The 19,011-nt window shown below is 49.4% G+C and overlaps 5 protein-coding genes across 5 annotated transcripts; 2 read left to right on the top strand and 3 right to left on the bottom strand.

Moving 5' to 3' along the window:
• Positions 1–1,238: 1,238 nt before the first annotated feature.
• Positions 1,239–3,073, top strand: N7532_002414 (uncharacterized protein; the record flags this gene model as incomplete). Its single annotated transcript, XM_056614908.1, has 2 exons — positions 1,239–1,388; positions 1,592–3,073. 2 exons carry the CDS (start codon positions 1,239–1,241, stop codon positions 3,071–3,073), a joined length of 1,632 nt encoding a protein of 543 aa, XP_056477880.1.
• Positions 3,074–3,438: 365 nt separating this feature from the next.
• On the top strand, positions 3,439–4,144 carry N7532_002413 (protein MMF1 mitochondrial precursor; the record flags this gene model as incomplete). Its single annotated transcript, XM_056614907.1, has 2 exons — positions 3,439–3,702; positions 3,824–4,144. 2 exons carry the CDS (start codon positions 3,439–3,441, stop codon positions 4,142–4,144), a joined length of 585 nt encoding a protein of 194 aa, XP_056477879.1.
• Positions 4,145–7,416: 3,272 nt separating this feature from the next.
• Positions 7,417–10,911, bottom strand: N7532_002412 (glycoside hydrolase family 47 protein; the record flags this gene model as incomplete). The annotated part of the gene is made up of 4 exons (XM_056614906.1): positions 7,417–9,645; positions 9,704–10,263; positions 10,335–10,696; positions 10,778–10,911. 4 exons carry the CDS (start codon positions 10,909–10,911, stop codon positions 7,417–7,419), a joined length of 3,285 nt encoding a protein of 1,094 aa, XP_056477878.1.
• A 1,358-nt stretch (positions 10,912–12,269) lies between these two features.
• Positions 12,270–12,748, bottom strand: N7532_002411 (uncharacterized protein; the record flags this gene model as incomplete). Its single annotated transcript, XM_056614905.1, has 2 exons — positions 12,270–12,445; positions 12,484–12,748. 2 exons carry the CDS (start codon positions 12,746–12,748, stop codon positions 12,270–12,272), a joined length of 441 nt encoding a protein of 146 aa, XP_056477877.1.
• A 618-nt stretch (positions 12,749–13,366) lies between these two features.
• On the bottom strand, positions 13,367–13,670 carry N7532_002410 (uncharacterized protein; the record flags this gene model as incomplete). The annotated part of the gene is made up of 2 exons (XM_056614904.1): positions 13,367–13,528; positions 13,560–13,670. The coding sequence occupies 2 exons, from the start codon at positions 13,668–13,670 to the stop codon at positions 13,367–13,369; spliced, it is 273 nt and encodes a 90-aa protein (XP_056477876.1).
• Positions 13,671–19,011: the final 5,341 nt, after the last annotated feature.

Raw genomic sequence — 19,011 nt, 5'->3', positions numbered from 1 at the left:
ACGCACCCTCACCAATCCTCATTTTCTGCCACGGCCTGCCTACATACAACCCACTTCTGGATACAGGAACCCACAAGAAAGGTCTGACAATGACACGGTTAAAGTGTGTATTCGAGACTGGAACTCAGACTTCATTGATCGCCACTGTGTGCTACCAATGTGGAAGCCCCAGAGCTAACTCCACGACTGTGGCAGCAGCAGAGGTGACTGCTGACCACTCTGTTTTGTCAGAAGTATCCCAGAGCACGGGAGTGCCCGTGCCTGCCGCGTCCCACGGCCCATTGCCAAAACCCACTTGTTAAATCTACATGGGCCCGGTCAGTGGCAATGCATAAGGACATGGCGATAGAAGCAAGCCAAGCCGACAAATATAACTGGGGTCACCATCCTTCCTGTGTTAGTTTCTGAGGTGATATATTAGAGGATCTGCGGGATGTGCTTTACATTTCACCCAACGACAGATATTGGTTTACCAGCTGCAACCGGTGAGAGTATCAATCTCCAATAAATGGATGTGAGCTTGATCCAAAATGTTGTCCGGCGCCCCAGAGTTGTTATTGACTGACTCGTTCTTGTGAATACTGTCAAGAATCCACAACAGAATAAGAGCTTCTCCGTTTTAATCAAATGCGCCCGCCTGTAATTTCCATCGCAAAGTTTACAACGAAAAGGAAATAGAGACCGAAGATGAGATGATTCGGAGAGTAAGAGAAAAAAATATTGTGAAAAAAAAAGTGCAAAAATATATGCCCACTGACGGAATTGAACCGCCCCCCTCGCATTACGAGTGCGACGTTCTACCACTAAACTAAGCGGGCCGATTATGTCAACTACCAGAGCTATTTGGTTTGATGACCCAGCTAGTAAAAAGTACAATCGGGATACAATCAGAATGTGGCGACTCTAAGGGACCAGGCAGCCAGTATCCTCTGAATAGGAAATGTAAAAATAGCAAACAAGATGTTCTAGTGCCGAAATGACTCTCCACATTGGCACTGTTCTGAAAGTCAGCAGACCCTTCCCTGGTCGTTCTCAGTTCTTTGTCTTGAGACATCCACGTGACCATCACGGGCTAGCACGGGCCGACTCGCTTAACGTTTTTCCGGCGTCGGACGACAGCTATAAAATGCCCGTGTCTGACTTTTCCCATCCTCATCCTCCGTCGGTGGTTGTCCACCCGAGCTCGGCTCTTAAATCTCCATGAAGCCCCTCTTTCTGTAATCTCTTCGTTGCACATCATGCCTGTTCCGATCGAAGAGCTCGCCGATCCGCAGTCGGACCAGCTGCAGGCCGTGGGCAAAGCGTTCGATGCCTTGCTACTAACCCTCTACCGACTTACCAACAGACACAACGACCTCAAGCAACATGCCGAGGAGGTCTTCAAAGAGGTAAATACTCCTTCCACTCCACCTTGCTTTACCTTTCCCGGGCCCCCGTCTCGCGTGATGAGAAAATTTGATTAGCTCTAGATCAGGAGCCACATCTTTTTGTGGTGGTGACGGATTAACATGTATTATCTGATGAGACTTTCCCACTGCACATTTGTTTTGATTTGTCAACAAGACCAGATATGCTAACGCGCATCGTGCAGTACTCGACCGTGACCCGCCAATTGGCCGTGCAGGACAGGCCGCATGCGATGGAAGTGCAACAACGGTTACTGGATCAACAGAAACAATTGTGTCTAGGCCTTGTGCACAACAAACCCCCAGTCGAAGAACAATCGCTGAATTCAATGGATGTAATCAAGACGCTCGTTTCACACCAAAATGTAGACGAAACTGCCTTCCGAGCCATCCTGGACGGAGTCAAGGGCTACAAAGCCCTCATCCGCTCTCAAGATGGCTCCTCTCCCAACTCCAACACGAACTCGTGCATCCTCGCTCGAGGCCCGGACCCGTCGGTGTCGCTGGAACAGGACTTCACCACCAACGGGACCCAAGGCAGCCTGCACTGTCCCTTCTCCAAGCCGCGCTCGCCACGCCCCGGCGGCTCCGTGCAGAACGGCCACCCGCAAAACGGCGACGGACCGAAGATTCGTGTCGACACCTGCGGCAATCCAGACCTGGACCCGATCAAGGCCGAGCAGGACGAGCGCCGGCCGAGCACAACCCCCTCAGCCCGTACTTCTGGGAGTCGGTGCCCGGTATCTCGCTGTCCGATCCGATTCCTTGATCAACATTCTCCAGAGGAAATTGCAGAATATGTGGAACGGCACAAGCATGAAATCCCCCGAAGCCATGCTATTTGCGTCAAGCGATACCAGCGGGACCCGCAAAATATGCGCCAGTTGGATGCGAAGTACGGTGGCTTGATCAATATGATCAGCGGCCTTTCCGCCAAACATCAGGCTTTCCTACCGCAGCAGGCCAATGGCAATGGCGATGCAGCCTCACACTCTGCTTCTACTGGACGAGTCGAGAAATGGGCCGAGAACGTGGACCCGACAACTCCAGTCGCTCCTCATGAGAACGGGATCGAGAATGGAGAAGACCGTAGTGCTGCTGATATCGGTGAGGGCGAAGAAGATGACGATAACAACCGCAAGAGTCACTTTGACCGGCCACTCCGTGAAGTGCGCGTGGGTGAATCCCCAAGCAGGCCTTGGGGTATTCCTGTGCCGCTCGCTGAACAACCCTCTGCCTCCGTCCCCTTCTCTGGCTCGGTATCGGGTCCCATGGCTGGCCTCATGTCACCACCCGCTGCACCCCCCGACGCCTTGGACGCATCTCCTGGCAAAGCCTCGACCAAGCCGGCCGGCCGATGTCCCTTCGGCCACGGTGCTCCCAAGCCAGAGCCCGAAGCTGAGAAACCCGCCTCGCCGTGGGCTAATTGGGGTAAATCTATCAAAGAGGAGCCCGTCGCCTCGCATCCGGGTGTTGATCCTGGCGCGCAACAGGCGCAGCAGACGCAGACACAGACGCAGAGACCAACAGAGGAAGCCTCAAAGACCGAACCTCCTCCGGCGCATGTCACTTTCAATGGGCCGGTCTTCTTCGGATACTCTGCAGAACAGACAGCCAGCCTGATGCAACAACTCGGCCATCTCGGCGCCCCCAAACCCAACCCCTAATGTTTTAATCTCCCCATCTTTTGCTCGCGGTGTTTGAATACGGCGTTTGAATATCCTTTGCGCTCAGCGATGACGACTTAACGATTTTCTGTACTTCTAGCGACAATATGACAATGCATCTTCCGATCCTCAGATCTCCATCCCCACAAGGTCCTCTATACTGTAGTAGTAAACCCACCCGATTCTTTCGCCAAGTATATCCAGACTCTGAATAGAGTATGAGTAACAAACCCGTAAATCCCCGTAAAACACTACCCAATCCGTCGAGCGCGTCCCTGGCCCGAATTTCCCGGTGACTTCATCGCATTTCCTCGGAAAACACAAAAACCCCACCAAAAGGCCCCTCTTCTCCGCCTTCCACCAACATGCAACGCTCTTCGCTACTCTTCGCTCGACGTCTTCCTTCCCTCCTCAACACTCCCAAATCCTTCCACCGTCCTCAATTCTTCTCAACCATTCCCAAAATGTCCGCCAACATGACCCCCGTCACTGCTAAGGATGCCTGCCCTCGTGAGTCCTTCATCCAGCTACATCATAGCTACCTACTAGCTCTCGCGAGAACCCGCGAGCAGCAATTGTGCGACGACGAGATAAGACTAACATCAATCTTCCCAGCTGCTGGCCCCTACGTGCGTTTCCAGACCAAACAACTACCTTTCCCTCCCCTACCTCCTGGATGAAACCATCAACACCCCTCCCACCAGCTCCGCAACCCCACCAAAAACAGAAATACTAACCCCCCAAAAACAGTCCCAGGCTATCCGCGCCAACGGCCAGATCTTCGTCTCCGGCCAGATCCCCGCCGATGCCTCGGGCAACCTAGTGCAGGGCAACATCGGCACCCTGACCCAGGCCTGCTGCGACAACATCCAGGCCATCGTGACCGCCGCCGGCTCCAGCGTCTCCAAGATCGTCAAGGTCAACGTCTTTCTGACTGATATGGCCAACTTCGCTGAGATGAACGCTACCTACGAGAAGTTCTTCATTCACAAGCCTGCTCGTAGCTGCGTTGCTGTTGCCCAGCTGCCTAAGGGTGTTCCCGTTGAGATTGAGTGCATTGCTCTTGAGTAAGCGGGTCATCCTTGGAAAAGCTGTTTTGCTTCGAGGGAGGGCATGATGTGATATGAGATAGAAATTCATTTATTTGTGATATCGCTGTTTCCTTTTGCGTAGCTTTAGCTTCTAAGAGGGGTTGTGGTTGTTGATCGGGTGTTAGTGTTGCAGTAGGGTGGGAACTATAACTCTATGAATAGATTTGAGTTGATACTCACTTACTGGCTGTAATGGATAGCACCAAGCATTTAATTTTGACAAAAACGCCAAAGAGCGCACTTGAATTGAATTTCAAATAGATATATCATGAAAAGAGGGGTCAAGAATGGGGATGTGGAAAGTGGCTTTCAGTTTGGTTGTCAGTCTGCCTCTCGGGTCGACTCTCATTCCCAGGGTCGTTCGTACAAGCTCATAATGTCGATATTTGAGAGACTCGAAGGTAAAAGAAACTCTTACTATGTCTGGAGGCCTCAACGATAACTCTATGAGCTTATGTCACGATTTGGAGGACGGCGTAACTTTCGTACCGGACCGCTCAGGGATGCCGTGAGAAGTGGGTTGAGACCAGAACCGGGGTAAACTTCAGGTAACTGCGCTTCCAACATATTGGGTGTGAGGCAATCCTCAATCCGACACCATGCCAATAGACAAGGAAACGAGTGCATCACGGAGTTTCGCGTGAGACTGAAATTGGTAGAGTCCTGGTTTAGCATCCAATCATTTTCTGAGTTTGTCCTTGGGCTTGTGCGTGTATCATGAGATTTGAATATCCTTTCAAACTCTTCAAGGTACTCAAATGGTATATTGTAGCCTCTCTCATGAGTATTGCACATCCATGAAAACAAGATATGCATGCACCTTCAACGTATTATCCAAAATCGGCTGGGAAATAGAAAACTTAAACTCGGCGGCAAGAAGCCTGAGAATATCATCATATATGTCAACACTGGGGAGACGATCTTTCATCGTCAGTATTCGAGTATTCATAATAAATTTGCGTGCACTGTGGTGAAAGAACTCTACCCGAAGGGAGTGGTATCTCATACTTTTTCAAGCTCCGCGGGAAGTAGGACCAGAAACGACCTCTAACAAGGCCTTGGAAAGACTGGAGCAAGCACATTTAAAAATTCTTTGTTTTCTAAAGTTGTGAATCGGCTTCGACCTCGGAACATGGACGAAGATGTTGAGACAGTGGGGACTCTGGATCGGATAAATCCTCAACCAAAAATACCAAGAATACACCAAAGATTCATTTGAAGACCATCCTGACCGTCCTGTACAGCAATTAAGAACAGCAGATCTGAGAAGAACTGATATTCTGGACTTATCGAACTGAAGATTTGATCAAAAAGATCATCTCAGGCTTTTTGAAATACCTTTCAACTTTCTTTTCAAGATTTCAAGGGTATTGCGATTCCCTATACCTCTCAAAAGCATTCACACGACAATATATACCCAAAGAAAAACATAATCTAAGTATTGAACGATGTCCCAGACGAGCACGCGAGGAAATTCCTCGATTCGATCAAAATTTGTATATTTTCAAGTATTGACACGCTGTACTGGTAGATTTCGACCCAGTCAAGTTGTGCATTTCGATTTGGAGGTCTGAAAAAAAGAGCAGGAATTCGACATGGTGTCGACTTCTCACACAGACCTTGAGTCTAATCGAAAGTATTCAAGCTTTTAGAGCGCTGGCAAGCTCCCAGCAATCAACCGAGTCGCCTTCATATTCGTCCAAGCCATCAATGAAGTAACAAAGACGATAATTCGAGGAAACTTCCATGGCGATGAGACGCTCAAACGCGGATTTGATATATCCAAGAGGAATGAAACAGAGAGTTCTGAGTTTGAGCATGAAGCCAAACTGTCCCGCAAACCCGTCGCGGAATCAAGTCTGGACTAATTATGAGTAGCTGAATTCGAATCTTGTTTGCAAGTCTCGAATAATAAGCGTCGACAGAGATCTTCCAGAGATTTTTCCAATTGGTCACACCATTTCCAGAAGAAAAATTGGGCGAATATAAGCCTTTTGTCATTTGTCCAACTGTGCAACTCTTCTTTGACTTTGGGATGCCACCTCAGGAACTTAATCAGGGTGGACTTTCCGGCACCGGCTTTGCCAGAAATGTGAAAAAATGTTTTGTCCCGAGCTCAGCCATTCGACAAACTTTTCTCGAGTCTCCTGCTTCGACTTGAATTCTGAATCCTACCACCGTTCTTTGAAGATTCTTCCGTTTCATCTCTCTTCAACAGCAGATGATAATCATTCTCCACAAGCCATGTGTATGTCCCGCTTCCCGGAGCCAATATATGATACTCTCGCTGGTATATGGAGGGAAATGCGAGGCGATGGAGAATGCTATTCTCTCGGGAAATAAATTCTGCGAGCGCTTGGAACTTCTTCAAAGAGCTTCACATCTCATTCAAAGTCTCACTATCTAAATCACGTCGCCTGACCGTGGTGCTTTGCTGTTTCGGAAGTTGTATTCGCAGATTCTGCATGGATGTTGTAATATCATCGCGGAGGGCATCGATATTCGTAGTTGCCCTCACTAAATAGAAACACTTTAACCAGCCAAGACAACACAGGATATCATTGCCAGAATGTACACACCTAAGCCTGAAAACCAAGCGCATGACAATTTGCGACTGAAAGGAATGCAGCTTCCCTGCTAGAGCGGTGATATTCTTCTCCTGCAGCATATTCCGCCACTTCATCAGAAAAACTTTTCACTTGGACATATTGTCTATCAGCCGCAACTTGCTGAGGATATCGGAGAGCTCCTTGGAAGGGGCCCGACACTCCACCAACTTGCAGAGCTCCCTCTCATTTTGATCATTCCAGGAAGATCGGAAACGAGGCTGTCAGTAACGACTTCCAGATTATTTACGACCGTCCCAAGGCGTGCATTTTCCGGGGTGAGACCGCTAGCTGAGTTGAGTAGTTTGTGACTTCCGCTTATTACTTTGAAAAGAAAGTCGATGAATGTGATGATGTTTGCTGCGAGACCGATATCTGCGAGAGCCTCCATGGCTAAGATAGCCGTAAGACGCAGGAGTGAGGACTCAGAAACTCCAAGGGTCGGGCTTCTCTGTCTCCCCTGAGGTCTAAGCCTCGTCTCGGCTGGGCGAAGTCATTACATCAGCTTGCATGGGCGGCTGCATGAAGATGGGGGCGGAGTCTGATCGGGCATCAAAAGTGCGATGAATAGCCGCCGAGGCAAATCTCGAAACAAGTGAACAAAAGAGTCAATTTATTATCTCCGGGTATATAAATGTATTCAAAATCAAACAATATACAGATTCGTAATGGGCACGCCCTGAGAGCGCATGGTATACCGCCTTTTAATACCAACACCGACAGAAGACTGCAAAAGCGCATACGTCTCATCGCCACCGCCAACCATTATCATGCTGATGAGTTGGTTGCGCGGAATGCCGCTTGCAGTAACTTGGCTCTCGTCCAGATGCGGTCTAATCAGCGTGTGTTCCGCGCGCAGAGCAGCCAGAGGGGCAGAGCCTCGCTTGATATTTTCCTGCGGCGAGCTGGGGGGTTGGTTGTCGTCGTAGGAGACGACGATGACGAGCTTGAGGGATGAGCGCGTAGAGCGGAATGCGGCGATGTTTCGCAATTTTTCCGAGAATGTGCAGGTGCCTCTTTTGATGACGAGGACTTCGTGCGTTTGTACTATGTCGCGGAGAAGACGTTCGTCGCAGAGTTCACCGGCGAAGTAGATACTGCTCCAGGTGAGGCGGGTTGAGGACGGATTGCTGAAGAGCGACATTGTGACTGCGTCGTCGACCTCTGGTAGAGGCGCTGCGCCGATGCCAGTGGCCATGGCTGCTGGGAGGCTGAGTCGTAATGGGGTGACTGCGTCATCTGAATCGTCGCGGAGTAGACTAGAGACAGAGTTGACAAAGCTCGACAGCATGCTTCTCATGGTAGACTCGGGCGAGTCGACTGGACTTTCGTCGCTGAGGGCTGGAGCAGGCTTGCGGTGGCCGAGGTCAGGCTCTGGATCTTCTTGATGTTCTGAATGTTCTGGTGCATGTGGTTCATCTCCTGAAGAAGTTGAATCATTGCGCCCGCGAGAGGTGTCTGGTAGAACGTCAATCACGAGATCAAGCATGGAGGTGTCGCGAATCCGGGTGAAGTTTGGATCATAGGGATCGACGACATCAAAGGTGATCTGGCGTGAGATGTATACCTTCTCATCTTTTCCAAGTGGCACATTGTTGATCACTTGCACCCGGAATCCATCGTCGTCCTCTTCAGAGGTGAGCGCCTGACCGAGAGGGACATCTTGCACCATGCTCAGCCGAAGGCCTCCGATTGATTTGACCAGGATTCCGTCTCGCACTCGTTCAAGTGCCCCGGCTCCGAGATTGACACCCCCTGGAAGAGACGGGAATGAGATGTCCAATGTCGGGCGAACGACCATTGGTGCACTAGTCGCGTCAAATGGGACGAGCTGTGGGGGTAGTGTCCAAGGGTAGAACGTATAGTTGCTCGGAGATGATAAATCAGCCACGGACACGCTCTGGTGTTCAGGTGTTCCCTTTAGAATGGGACCTTCGGACAAGCCGCGACGCGGCCGGAGGTGTAAACGAGCCAAGCTAGCCGCGTGGAAGATGTCTGGTCGAGAGGCCGTGAAAGACACACCCAGAATTGGCGTGGTGATTGCTTGACAGGTATTCTCGGGAGAAGCCTCGGAAGGCCGCGATTGTGTTTGTGTCTGGCGAGAAGGCTGCCTTTTAGTGGTGGTTTTCTTGGGAATGATCAAGGGATGACCTTCCGTAGAGAACACCCAAGGCGCATCAATCTTGTTCAGCGGGTGGTCCGGCGTGAAAAGAAGAAACATGTACTTGGCCGTCTCTCCCAAGAAAAAGCTCTCCATACGATCGATCATTTCCCCGGTTTGCACATTCCGCAGACCAGCCCATCCGCATTGAGTCCAGCAGCGGCGCTTGAGGTCACGAAGCACCATTTCTCCAACATGCAGGTACCACGGGTCTTGCGTCGAGCGGTAGATGTAGTAGGTCGATTCAATGAATTCCGGACGACCACCATACCAAGACAGGCCGCTGTCAATGTCACCCGTGGCTACATTCCATCGCTCAGGAAGAGCCGAATAGCGTGTCCAGACTGCAGTGGTGAGCAGATGAATCTGAATAGCCTCGTCCACTTTTCCATCCAGGGCAAGTAACCCCGGATAGTACGCGCTCAAGCTATCAATCCAAAAAGCTCGTGTAGCGCCAGTGGCCACATCTCCCACAACCAAGTGAGGATGTTGATATCCCTCACCACGGTAGAGATGGCGATTGATCGAGGCATGCGAGTCTTCCCAAACCTGAAGGAAAGCATCGGCGGAGTGTTGATCCTGTGTCAAAGGCAGGTAGTGGTCATCCAGGATGGACCAAGGGCTCGATGAATTGAAGTTTGGACGTTCTCCCTCGGAAAGAAGGACGTGGGATTTGAAGGCGTATTCGAAAAAGCTGTCGATTCCAGCACCAATCTATCACTTGTGAGCAATAATGTTCGGAAAAAAAACTTCTGTGTAGAAAATCACATACTCCAGAATACGGTCCAACCCATTTCCCGGATTCGACATCGATACCAAACCCAACAAGTCCGATCTCACTCCGACGTGCCCAAACTGCCCAGAATGCTCTCTTTGCCAGCTCCTCGAATCGACCATCCCCCGTGAGCCTGCTCAGGACGGTGAATTCGAGGACTAGGCTTCCAGCACCGGCGCTGCACGTCTCCGTAATATCGGATGAAGACATGTAGGCGTACTTTCTCTTTTTATCCTTTTCTTTTTCTTTTTTGTTGCCGTACTTGGTATTCAACGGAGAATTCTCGTAGAACGGAATGCCATGTCGCAGATTGACTCGAGGGTAAGGAAGACCGGTGTCCGTATAGAATGCAGGGAGCAGACGACGCGCGAGATCATCCGCCAGACGAAGGAGCTGACCATCATAGACGAATCCATCCTCCCATACAATGCCATGATCCTCTTTCGAAAGCGATGTCTTGTCCCACGTGCCAGCGTAATCGGCCTCTTGTTGCGGCGGGTTGTATCCGGCGATGGGAAGTTCGCCGACGGCGAATAAGTGTGCGCTGAGCAGTCCACCTGCCACAAAGTGCCAATCAGTAATTGAATCCTCCATGAAATCACAATAATAAGGGCGAGGATAGCCATACCGAGTCCTCGGATCACCACTTCGAACACCTGCACCTTGCTATCGATATCAAAACCCCTCGATCTTTCTCCCTGACCAGCAGGGCCCTGCGATCCATCGCCATACAGCCTTACAAAATCCTTCACACCACTCTGAAAATGTGACAGCGAGCGATCGCCGCTCTCGGGACTCGACGACAAGATCGCCAGGGTTGACAGGCTGTCAATCAGTGTCAGGGAGTAGTTTCCGAGGACGTCATTGTGCTCGGTGTTCTTCTCGTCGCGAGTTAATGGGCCGCAGGTCAACGGGCGCAATTCGTCTTCGGGAAAGGCGTGGTTTAGGTAGTTCTCGAATCCATGGTAGAACATGCGCTCGGTATCCTGTCTGTGGGTTCGCGGGGACAAGGGAGTCAGCACCGGAGCGCAAAATAAGGGAGAGGGCTGTGAAAATAGGCAAATAACTCACCTGAGTTCCTTGATTTGGTAGTCTCGCATGCCTTGGGCCAGCGTGAGCCATAGCGACAGCAGGACAGCCCAGACCACCATTATCCATGCGCGACGGGGGTTGAACATCAGTAAGCTCCAACATCGCGTGCGCATCACCGGAGAGGGCTCAGGAGGGCATGGAAGGGGCCGACGAGGAGACTGGCGCAGCACTCGATCGCACGTGGGGGATTCTGGAAAAGTGCGCGAGGCCGGGGAAGTGGAGGAGGAATAATCTGCGATGACGGGCGGATTCGGCCAGATAAGCCAATTTCGGAGCATCTGCAATTGCATCACCGCATCCGCCCTGCATACTCGAGGTCTGCTGTGGACCGCCACGTAGTCCATCCTACATTACTGTCGATTTTTAAATGCAAAGTGTTTCTGATTTATTTTGGTTCACCCCGAATACAAAATCCAAATTGCGAGGTATTTATTGCGTGACGGAGATGAATACTTCTATGATGGCTTACTATACGCGACTGTAATAAAATAATGGAATGATTATTTCTCGTTTTTAAAGTAAATAATGAGGTAGAAAGTAAAGTCTTAGCCACGGAAGTCGAGTCAGATCCTACTCTAAGGGTGAAAAGGGTAGAATTGAAAACACGTCATATAAGATCGAGGTAGAATAAATAAATGGTAAGAAAATTGCTGCGTGTGGTAACAGCCATATACAGCAGTAAACCTGCAAAACTTTTTCACCTAAGCCTTTTATGGATTGAGATGACAGAGATTCGATTTATCCTGAAGTGAACAAGTCTTGTATATGTCACAGGTCTCTGGGAGTTACAGAAGCCGAGAGCTCGGATCAAGCCAACTCGACATCAGACCGGTACATGACAATTTGACTGATACTCCCGATTGCAAATAACCAGACTAAGAAATACAGTTGCATGGATCACACTGGTTTCCTGCAGTAACGTTATACCCATTCTGAACAACCACTCGAATACCACCATTCGTCTCAGCCGAAATTCCATTCGCAGATTGATACTGCTCCGCATCCTGGGCCATATCACCCACAATCGCGACCAGCTCGTCTTTGGAAATACAGCCGCCAGTGTTCGCGCCTAAGTACGCCGTACAGGCAGTGGTGAATAGACAGACTCCGCTGTTATCAGCATCTGCGCAAGAGATCCCACAAGCGTAAAAGTCCGCTATGCCTTGCATGGGGCTTCCTTTCGTATAATAGCCATCGTAGTCGGGGGCATTAACACAGGATTTGTCATTGAAGTTTGGTTCAGGCCGTTGAGGATCTGGCTAAATCCATTCTGGCTGACGCCACTGTCACCGGCGTCGCAAGTGCAGACTTGGATGGCTGCCGCAGCAGTTAGTGGGCTTCATAAAGAAAGGCATCATGAAATTATTGTTCGAGAGCAAGATGGATAGGAAAGAGAATTTGGTTCCGGATAAGCGTCGGAGTGCTGGGACATTTCCATGAGCTGGAATTTTCAATACTGTCTTCCCGCACTCTAAGGGATATAGAAGTCCCCGATTCCAGTCTCATTTGGCGGATCAATATTATATCTCGAGGTCTCTAATGATGTCTCATCCAGCTTTCGTGAAACCGAAAAACGCTGCATGTAAGGTTTGCAGCTAATTAAAGTCAATGGAACTGGCTGAAAAGAAATCAACCTCGCGTTTTGACCTTCAGAAAAACGACACGAAGCTATATCAAATCCTCACACGACTGTGAATTCAAGCCTCCAACAAAACCTCCGGAGAAGGTTATATGGTGCCGATGACACTCATCGGATAACCGCCCAAGAGACTTTCGACTCTCTCGCTCGGTTATCACAGTTGGGAGAGTGGTGCATATATCAATAATAAGAGGAAGCTGAGGGTTCGGAGCCGGAGGGGACTCAGATGCTCTAATAGGAAGAGAGAACTGGACCCCGTTATTTTTGGGATTCTTGATCGAGCGTTCTCCTTGATGGTCGGAGACACACATATGATGCACTCCAATGCTGGATCGAAATTATTTCTGACTCGGCCTCGAGATTAAAGCCGTTGGTACGGGAACTGGAGGACCCTGTACCGGTCACAGATATTATAACCAATCCGGGACAAGGTTTCTCGAACTCTCCAGTCGCCGCATTAATAGTGTCGATGTATGGATGGCTCAAGGTAAAATGAATTTTGTGCTTGATTTTGCATGGGCATTCCCAACATTTGCCTCGGATAATAATATTGTGTAAGCTGCGGGCCGATCCGCAAGCTTTCTTGTAAAAAGGGGCGCTATGAGACTTTCCGTCTTTGTGGTCGATTCAGATACTCCGATTGATTGAGGAGCCTCTCGAGAAGGGTGCTTGCGGTGTTGATCTGGGCGAGAAGGTCGGCGTATATGCTTTTGGAAAATATGACTCGAAAACTTTTTTGACTTCCCTTTCGAGAGTTGATGATTCTTTCCACAAGTTATATTCGTAAAAGATGTAATAATTACTAAGATTAAACTCGAAAGCTTATGGAAGTTTTCGAATACCAGAGATACCTCTACAAATGCCCCTCGTCAAACCTCAATCTTCTTTTGAATTCTTGCAACAAAGTTGAAAGACCTTCCATTTCTTTTCTAAAAGGCCATAATTTCGCTCAAGCTTCCTTTCGAACCTCTGTTGTAACTCAGGTCTCTTCCAGGAGACCCATGATGGTTGTTGATCAGGTCGTCAATATATTTTTGATATTCGACGACCCCGTCCAGAGTCCATGAAAGAGTATTCAGGAAGATGGTGTGCTGGGTCCCAATGTTAGAGAATTATTCTTACCCTTTCCTTCTCCATATCATCTGGCTCGCATCTATCCACGCTCCCTTCCTTTATACGATGAGGCGCGTGCGCCACCTTAAGCTTCCAAGCGAATGTGGTGAGTGAGTCCATTTTGAGGCCTCCGCTAACCATATCGGGCAATAGAGATGTCGGTAGAATGAGGGGGCCAAAAGAAGTGGAGACGAAGTGGAAAGACATGACAAGAAGATGTATGGTCCCCACACCACGGAATTAAGCCTTTATTTACCGCCCGTTTTGCTTTCACGTCGTTTTGGTTTTCTCGGCACCGCTACCTGGCGCATCCTTCGAAGTTACTCTAAAGGACCCGAGTCCGTGTAAGGCTTCGCACAGCAACGGTAGGGTTGCGAGTCGATACTTGAGGATTACTGAGTGGTGCCGAGCAGGCCGTATACAGCGACACCAGCACATCTTCACTCGTAGTATTTTCTTGCCATTGTCCATACTGTGTCGTATAAGTATCCTAGGCCTAGAACATCGCAAGTCGGATAATCGGGGTGCTTTCCATTGATCTTCTTCGGGAATCACGCCGAAATATTCATATGAATACCTTGAGTGTCTAATGATAAGCCGACGCACATACTTTAGACTATCCGCCGTTCGGAGTTGTTTGATCAAGTGAATCACAGCCTTTCCAAGCTTCTTTTCGTCCCTCGGGACCACTATTTTGAGATCGTGGAGGAATACCGATTTGATAGCTGGGCGACAATAAGCGTAGTAGGATTTGCTCGCCTTTGCGAAATTCAAAAGTGTTGGCGGGTGTCCAAAGGCAAGATACCCTGCAATGATTTCGACCAACTCGGGTGGAAGATAAAAGGCGTGTTGCGAGACATTTTTTGTTGAATCCAGGCCGAGACAAAACGTGTCCAAGTGCTATGGGCTCTCGGGGCTGTTAAGAGCTAAGAGATGCGGCTCAGCAGCAAATCATATTATTAGTTACTGACGAACTGAGGAAGTGGTCAAATACCAGGAAGCAGGTCAAGCCGACAATACTAGGTGGGTCAGGCCGCACTCCGTAGGAAGATATATTTTCCGAGTGTAGATGGCTGATTAGTAAGACAATATGATTGGTCAGGCTAAATACCAATTTCTTGGCAATAGACATATGTTCTCGTCAAATACCACTAGGACCCTTCGGGATCGGCTTATTCATCATTCACGCAATCTCCACCTCGAGACCCCTGAGATCGCTCAACCGATCTTAATAACCTTCAATCAATCATCTGATTCTATTGTACATGTTCAGTACTAGCCAGTACATCAATTCCTCATGCTGACAAATAGCCTTATCACTCGCTCGTTAGCCACAGAACATCACTATCTTATTGTGGGAGAGGACTCTCCGCGGAAGAAGCCAATGGAGCTATCTGAAACGTTCAAATCTCAGAATCGACAGCAACAACTTCGCCGTGCCTGGAGAGAGATGATCAGACAAAAGCCTTCAGGTGGTATTAACCACTGGTTAACTCAGTGGGTTAGCCTATTCGAAGAGGGCAAGATCGCGGGCGTACCTGACTGCTCAAATGGAGACCACTTCGCGATACGAGACTTTCTTGACGCTATACAACCAGTTGATGACGCCTGGTGCATATTCTGGCGCGAAAAGCTTGCAGATAAGGAAAAAATCCGTCACATTTCATGAAGTTATAGCTAGCTATCGCAGCCGCCTTGGAGATCTTGCAATCTCTGGAGGATGGAAGCAGCCAAAGGTAGCTCTAGCTTCACTGAATGGTGAACCTGAGGCTAAGCCCGCAGAAAAGTCCTATCGCAAGAAATGTCCGTGTGGTAACACACATCCTCAGCATCACTACTCGAAATGCTTCTATCTTGACGAATCACTTCAACCAGATGGATGGAAGCCAAGAGAGGGTACTGTTCAACGGATTCCCGAATATATAAAACAAATGAGCCCTCAAGATCAGGAAAAAATCGCCAAAATACAGCAAAAAAAAGGCTGAATCAGCTCACCTAGCTGGTTCGGCTCAGCGAGAGAGCCCGTCCCTAACGTTTTTCGCCAATGATACTCGAGCTATCGCAGCGTCAGCAGTGGACGATGAGCTTCTTAAAGACAGCTGGATTCTTGATACTACTGGAGCCACCTGTCATATCTGCAACGATCGCCGACAGTTCTTGACCTATACGCCGCGAAATAGCACTGTTAAAACCGGTCAAACAGTGACGCCGATGATAGGCTATGGGCAGGTCAGCATTACTGGGAGACACCCTCGTACGGGCGCTACAGTGCCTATTATCCTGGATAACGTGTGGTACTCGCCTGGTTTCCACACAAGCTTGATCTCACTCTCTGTGATTGAAGATAAAGGATTCTGCTTTAAATCTGCTGAAAGAGCGATCTTTAAAGGCGAAGAGGCTGTTCTTGAGATAGAGAGATAACATGGTCTCCACTAGTCATATATAATCCGAATCACCGAGCAGCATTTTCCGTACGACATTCGGAGAAGCCTCATCTCTCAGTAGCTTCAGCGCGACGCTAGCATCGTCGGTTAGGCCACTCCTTTGACCAGAAGATTGAAAAGCCACCAGATATGGTTTATGGAGTCAAAATCGATGGGATGTGCGAAGATAGCCGTCACGATAACCCTGAGAGATCTGAAGTCTGTCAGCTAACCAAGGCCAAACGTCAGATCTCTCCAGGACTACTGGAACACCGTACGGCAAGTATGGCCGTATTCACTTTGATCTTGTCCAGATCGACCCAGGTTATAATGGAGATCGCTGGATGACGCACTTCTACCTCGAGGGCGTACGCCTCCATGCAGCCTATACTCATGAGAAGAAGAATGGCTGTCAAGACGCGGTTAGTCAATTTGTGGCCCTGGCCAAGAAGCAGTGGAATCTTCCGATCCGTGCCTTCCGATATGATAACGAACGCTCTGCTGGTCGTACAGTAGAGGATTTCTTGTCAAATGAAGGTTTTATCATTGAACATAGCGTCGTGGGCACCCCGGAGCAGAATGGCTTCGCAGAGCGATCTGGGGGGTGGTGGTAATCACCATGGCTCGTACTCTTATATCCGATGCAGGCCTTCCAAAGATTCTATGGCCAGAAGCTATTAGAGCTGCTATATGGATCATCAACGGATCGCCCACGAAGTTGCCAGATGGCTGGTGGATAGTTCCTTACCAAGAGGCCTTCCTTAAACAACCACAACAGCGGGTTAACCTCGCAAATCTGATGATCTTCGGCTGCCGAGCGTATGTGCGGAAGCAAGCTATTCCGAACGTCGTGAAGATGGAACCACACGCCGAAATAGGCTATCTCGTTGGCTATGAAGCCTCGAATATCTGGAGAGTGTGGTTTCCACGCAGAGGAGCCGTACGATCAGTGCGAGATGTTGTTTTTGATGAGAATGTGTTCTTTAACACTCAAGAGCTAGAGAAGGAGCCTGTCAGCGATATCTTGGAATCCATGCCATGGGTTATTGAAGACAACGAGGATGCTGACCAGGTTATTTCTGGACTAAGTCTGGATATACCCCAGCCAGAGAAATCAGCCACTTCAAAGCTAGTGGAGCTTCAACAGATGATATCACCGTCACCCACGCCTATCCATTCAGCCTATACAGGCCTCAATACCTCGCATAACACCAGAACCAATCCCAGGTGCCTTTCCAGAACCACCAAATCGTGAATCTCAAGATCAACTCACTGAACAACTTCAGAGAGAGCTCTCAGCCGCTACACCTACACAAGGGACTCGCAGTGCGCCTAGAGACATCGTGGGAGATATCTCGGCTCGGAACATTGTGTCAGGCTCACGTAAACGAAGATCAAGAGATATCAGAATTTAGCCATCTCAGTAGACGAGGAAGCTGAAGAGGGTATACTCGCAGCATTTGCAACTGGCCTCAACGGATCTCGATCACACGCGAGACCTCACCGTGATGATCTTCGCCCAAAACCCCGGAACTGGCGAGAGATGATGAATCATCCGTTCAACGAAGGTTTCCTAGCAGCTGCCGGCCTCGAGGTCAAAACTATCGAACGAAAGGGCACTTTTGAGGTCATACAGCGTCCGAATGACAGCAGCGTGCAGGTGCTTCCGTTGAAATGGGTATTCAACTCTAAATTCGATAGCGATGGATATCTTGCGAAGCTGAAGGCGAGAATCTGTGTGCGAGGAGATCTCCAGAAGCTCTCTACAGAGGAAAACTATTCAGCTACCCTCGCTGCCCGTACGGCCCGCGCCGTTCTCGCCCTAGTCGCTGCATTTGACCTTGATACACGCCAATTTGATGCCGTTAACGCTTTTCTCAATAGCTCACTGGATGACACAGTGATAACCGAGATGCCAGAAGGATTCAGATAGTCTGGACATTGCTGGAAGCTCTTAAGAGCTCTCAACGGCTTACGGAAATCTCCGAGGCTCTGGCAGCGCGAGGCCTCAAAGGTCTTGACTCCGCTAGGTCTCACTGTCGTTCAAGAAGATCTTTGTCTCTTCGCATCGGACGGCATTATCATATCCCTAGGAACCACTCAGCTTCGCCTATGTCTCTCAATTCCCATGTTACGTTGAGTTTTCTCTGATGTCAGCCGCACGCTGGCGCTGAGATGGGTGATTGACAATGATTATATCATCCACATAGAAGAATATTGATACAATCATTGTCAATCACCCATCTCAGCGCCAGCGTGCGGCTGACATCAGAGAAAAGCTCAACGTAACATGGGAATTGAGAGACATAGGCGAAGCTGAGTGGTTCCTAGGGATTCGTATCGTCCGTGACAGACAGCAGATGGCCCTCTGGCTCTGTCAGGACATATACATCTCCTCTATGGCCAGCAGATATCACCTTAACACCTATCGCCGCTTTGATACACCTTTAGCACCAGCTACATTGAAGCCGTACGCTGGGCAGGCCACAAAGGAACAGACTCATGAGTACCAGGAAAAAGGTAGGTTCCACTCAGGATGCCACTACCATCACACGGCCAGATGCAGCCAAAGCAACTTCCGCGTTAGCTCAATTCCTCACGAACCCGGGACCGGAGCATCTCGAAGCAATCAATCGTATGATATCCTACCTATACCACACCCGTTTTCTTGCCCTTACCTAGCGGCCGCGCCGATCTGAGGACAATGAAGCCGTCGCTCTCTTTAATGATGCCTCGTTCGCTGATAACCCTGACCGGAAGAGCTCGGAGGGATATATATGCACCATTTTCGGAGGACCTGTTGACTGGAGAGCTGGCAAACAGCGTACAGTGACTACCAGTACTACCGAAGCGGAGCTACTGGCGATCTCTGAGGCTGCAAGGAATATGAGCACGTGGAAACGTCTCTTTGAATCTATTCGCTTTGATCCAAAGCACGAGCTTGCTATCAGATGTGATAACCAACAGACGATCCGGCTTCTCACTAAGGAAGCTCCTCAGCTGCGCACGAAGCTACGCCATGTTGATATACACCACCA

This window comes from Penicillium argentinense (assembly GCF_028826775.1).
Source record: "Penicillium argentinense strain IBT 30761 chromosome Unknown utg000003l_segment0_segment0, whole genome shotgun sequence".
NCBI lineage: Eukaryota > Fungi > Ascomycota > Eurotiomycetes > Eurotiales > Aspergillaceae > Penicillium > Penicillium argentinense.
This window is presented reverse-complemented; position numbering and strand designations above follow the sequence as displayed.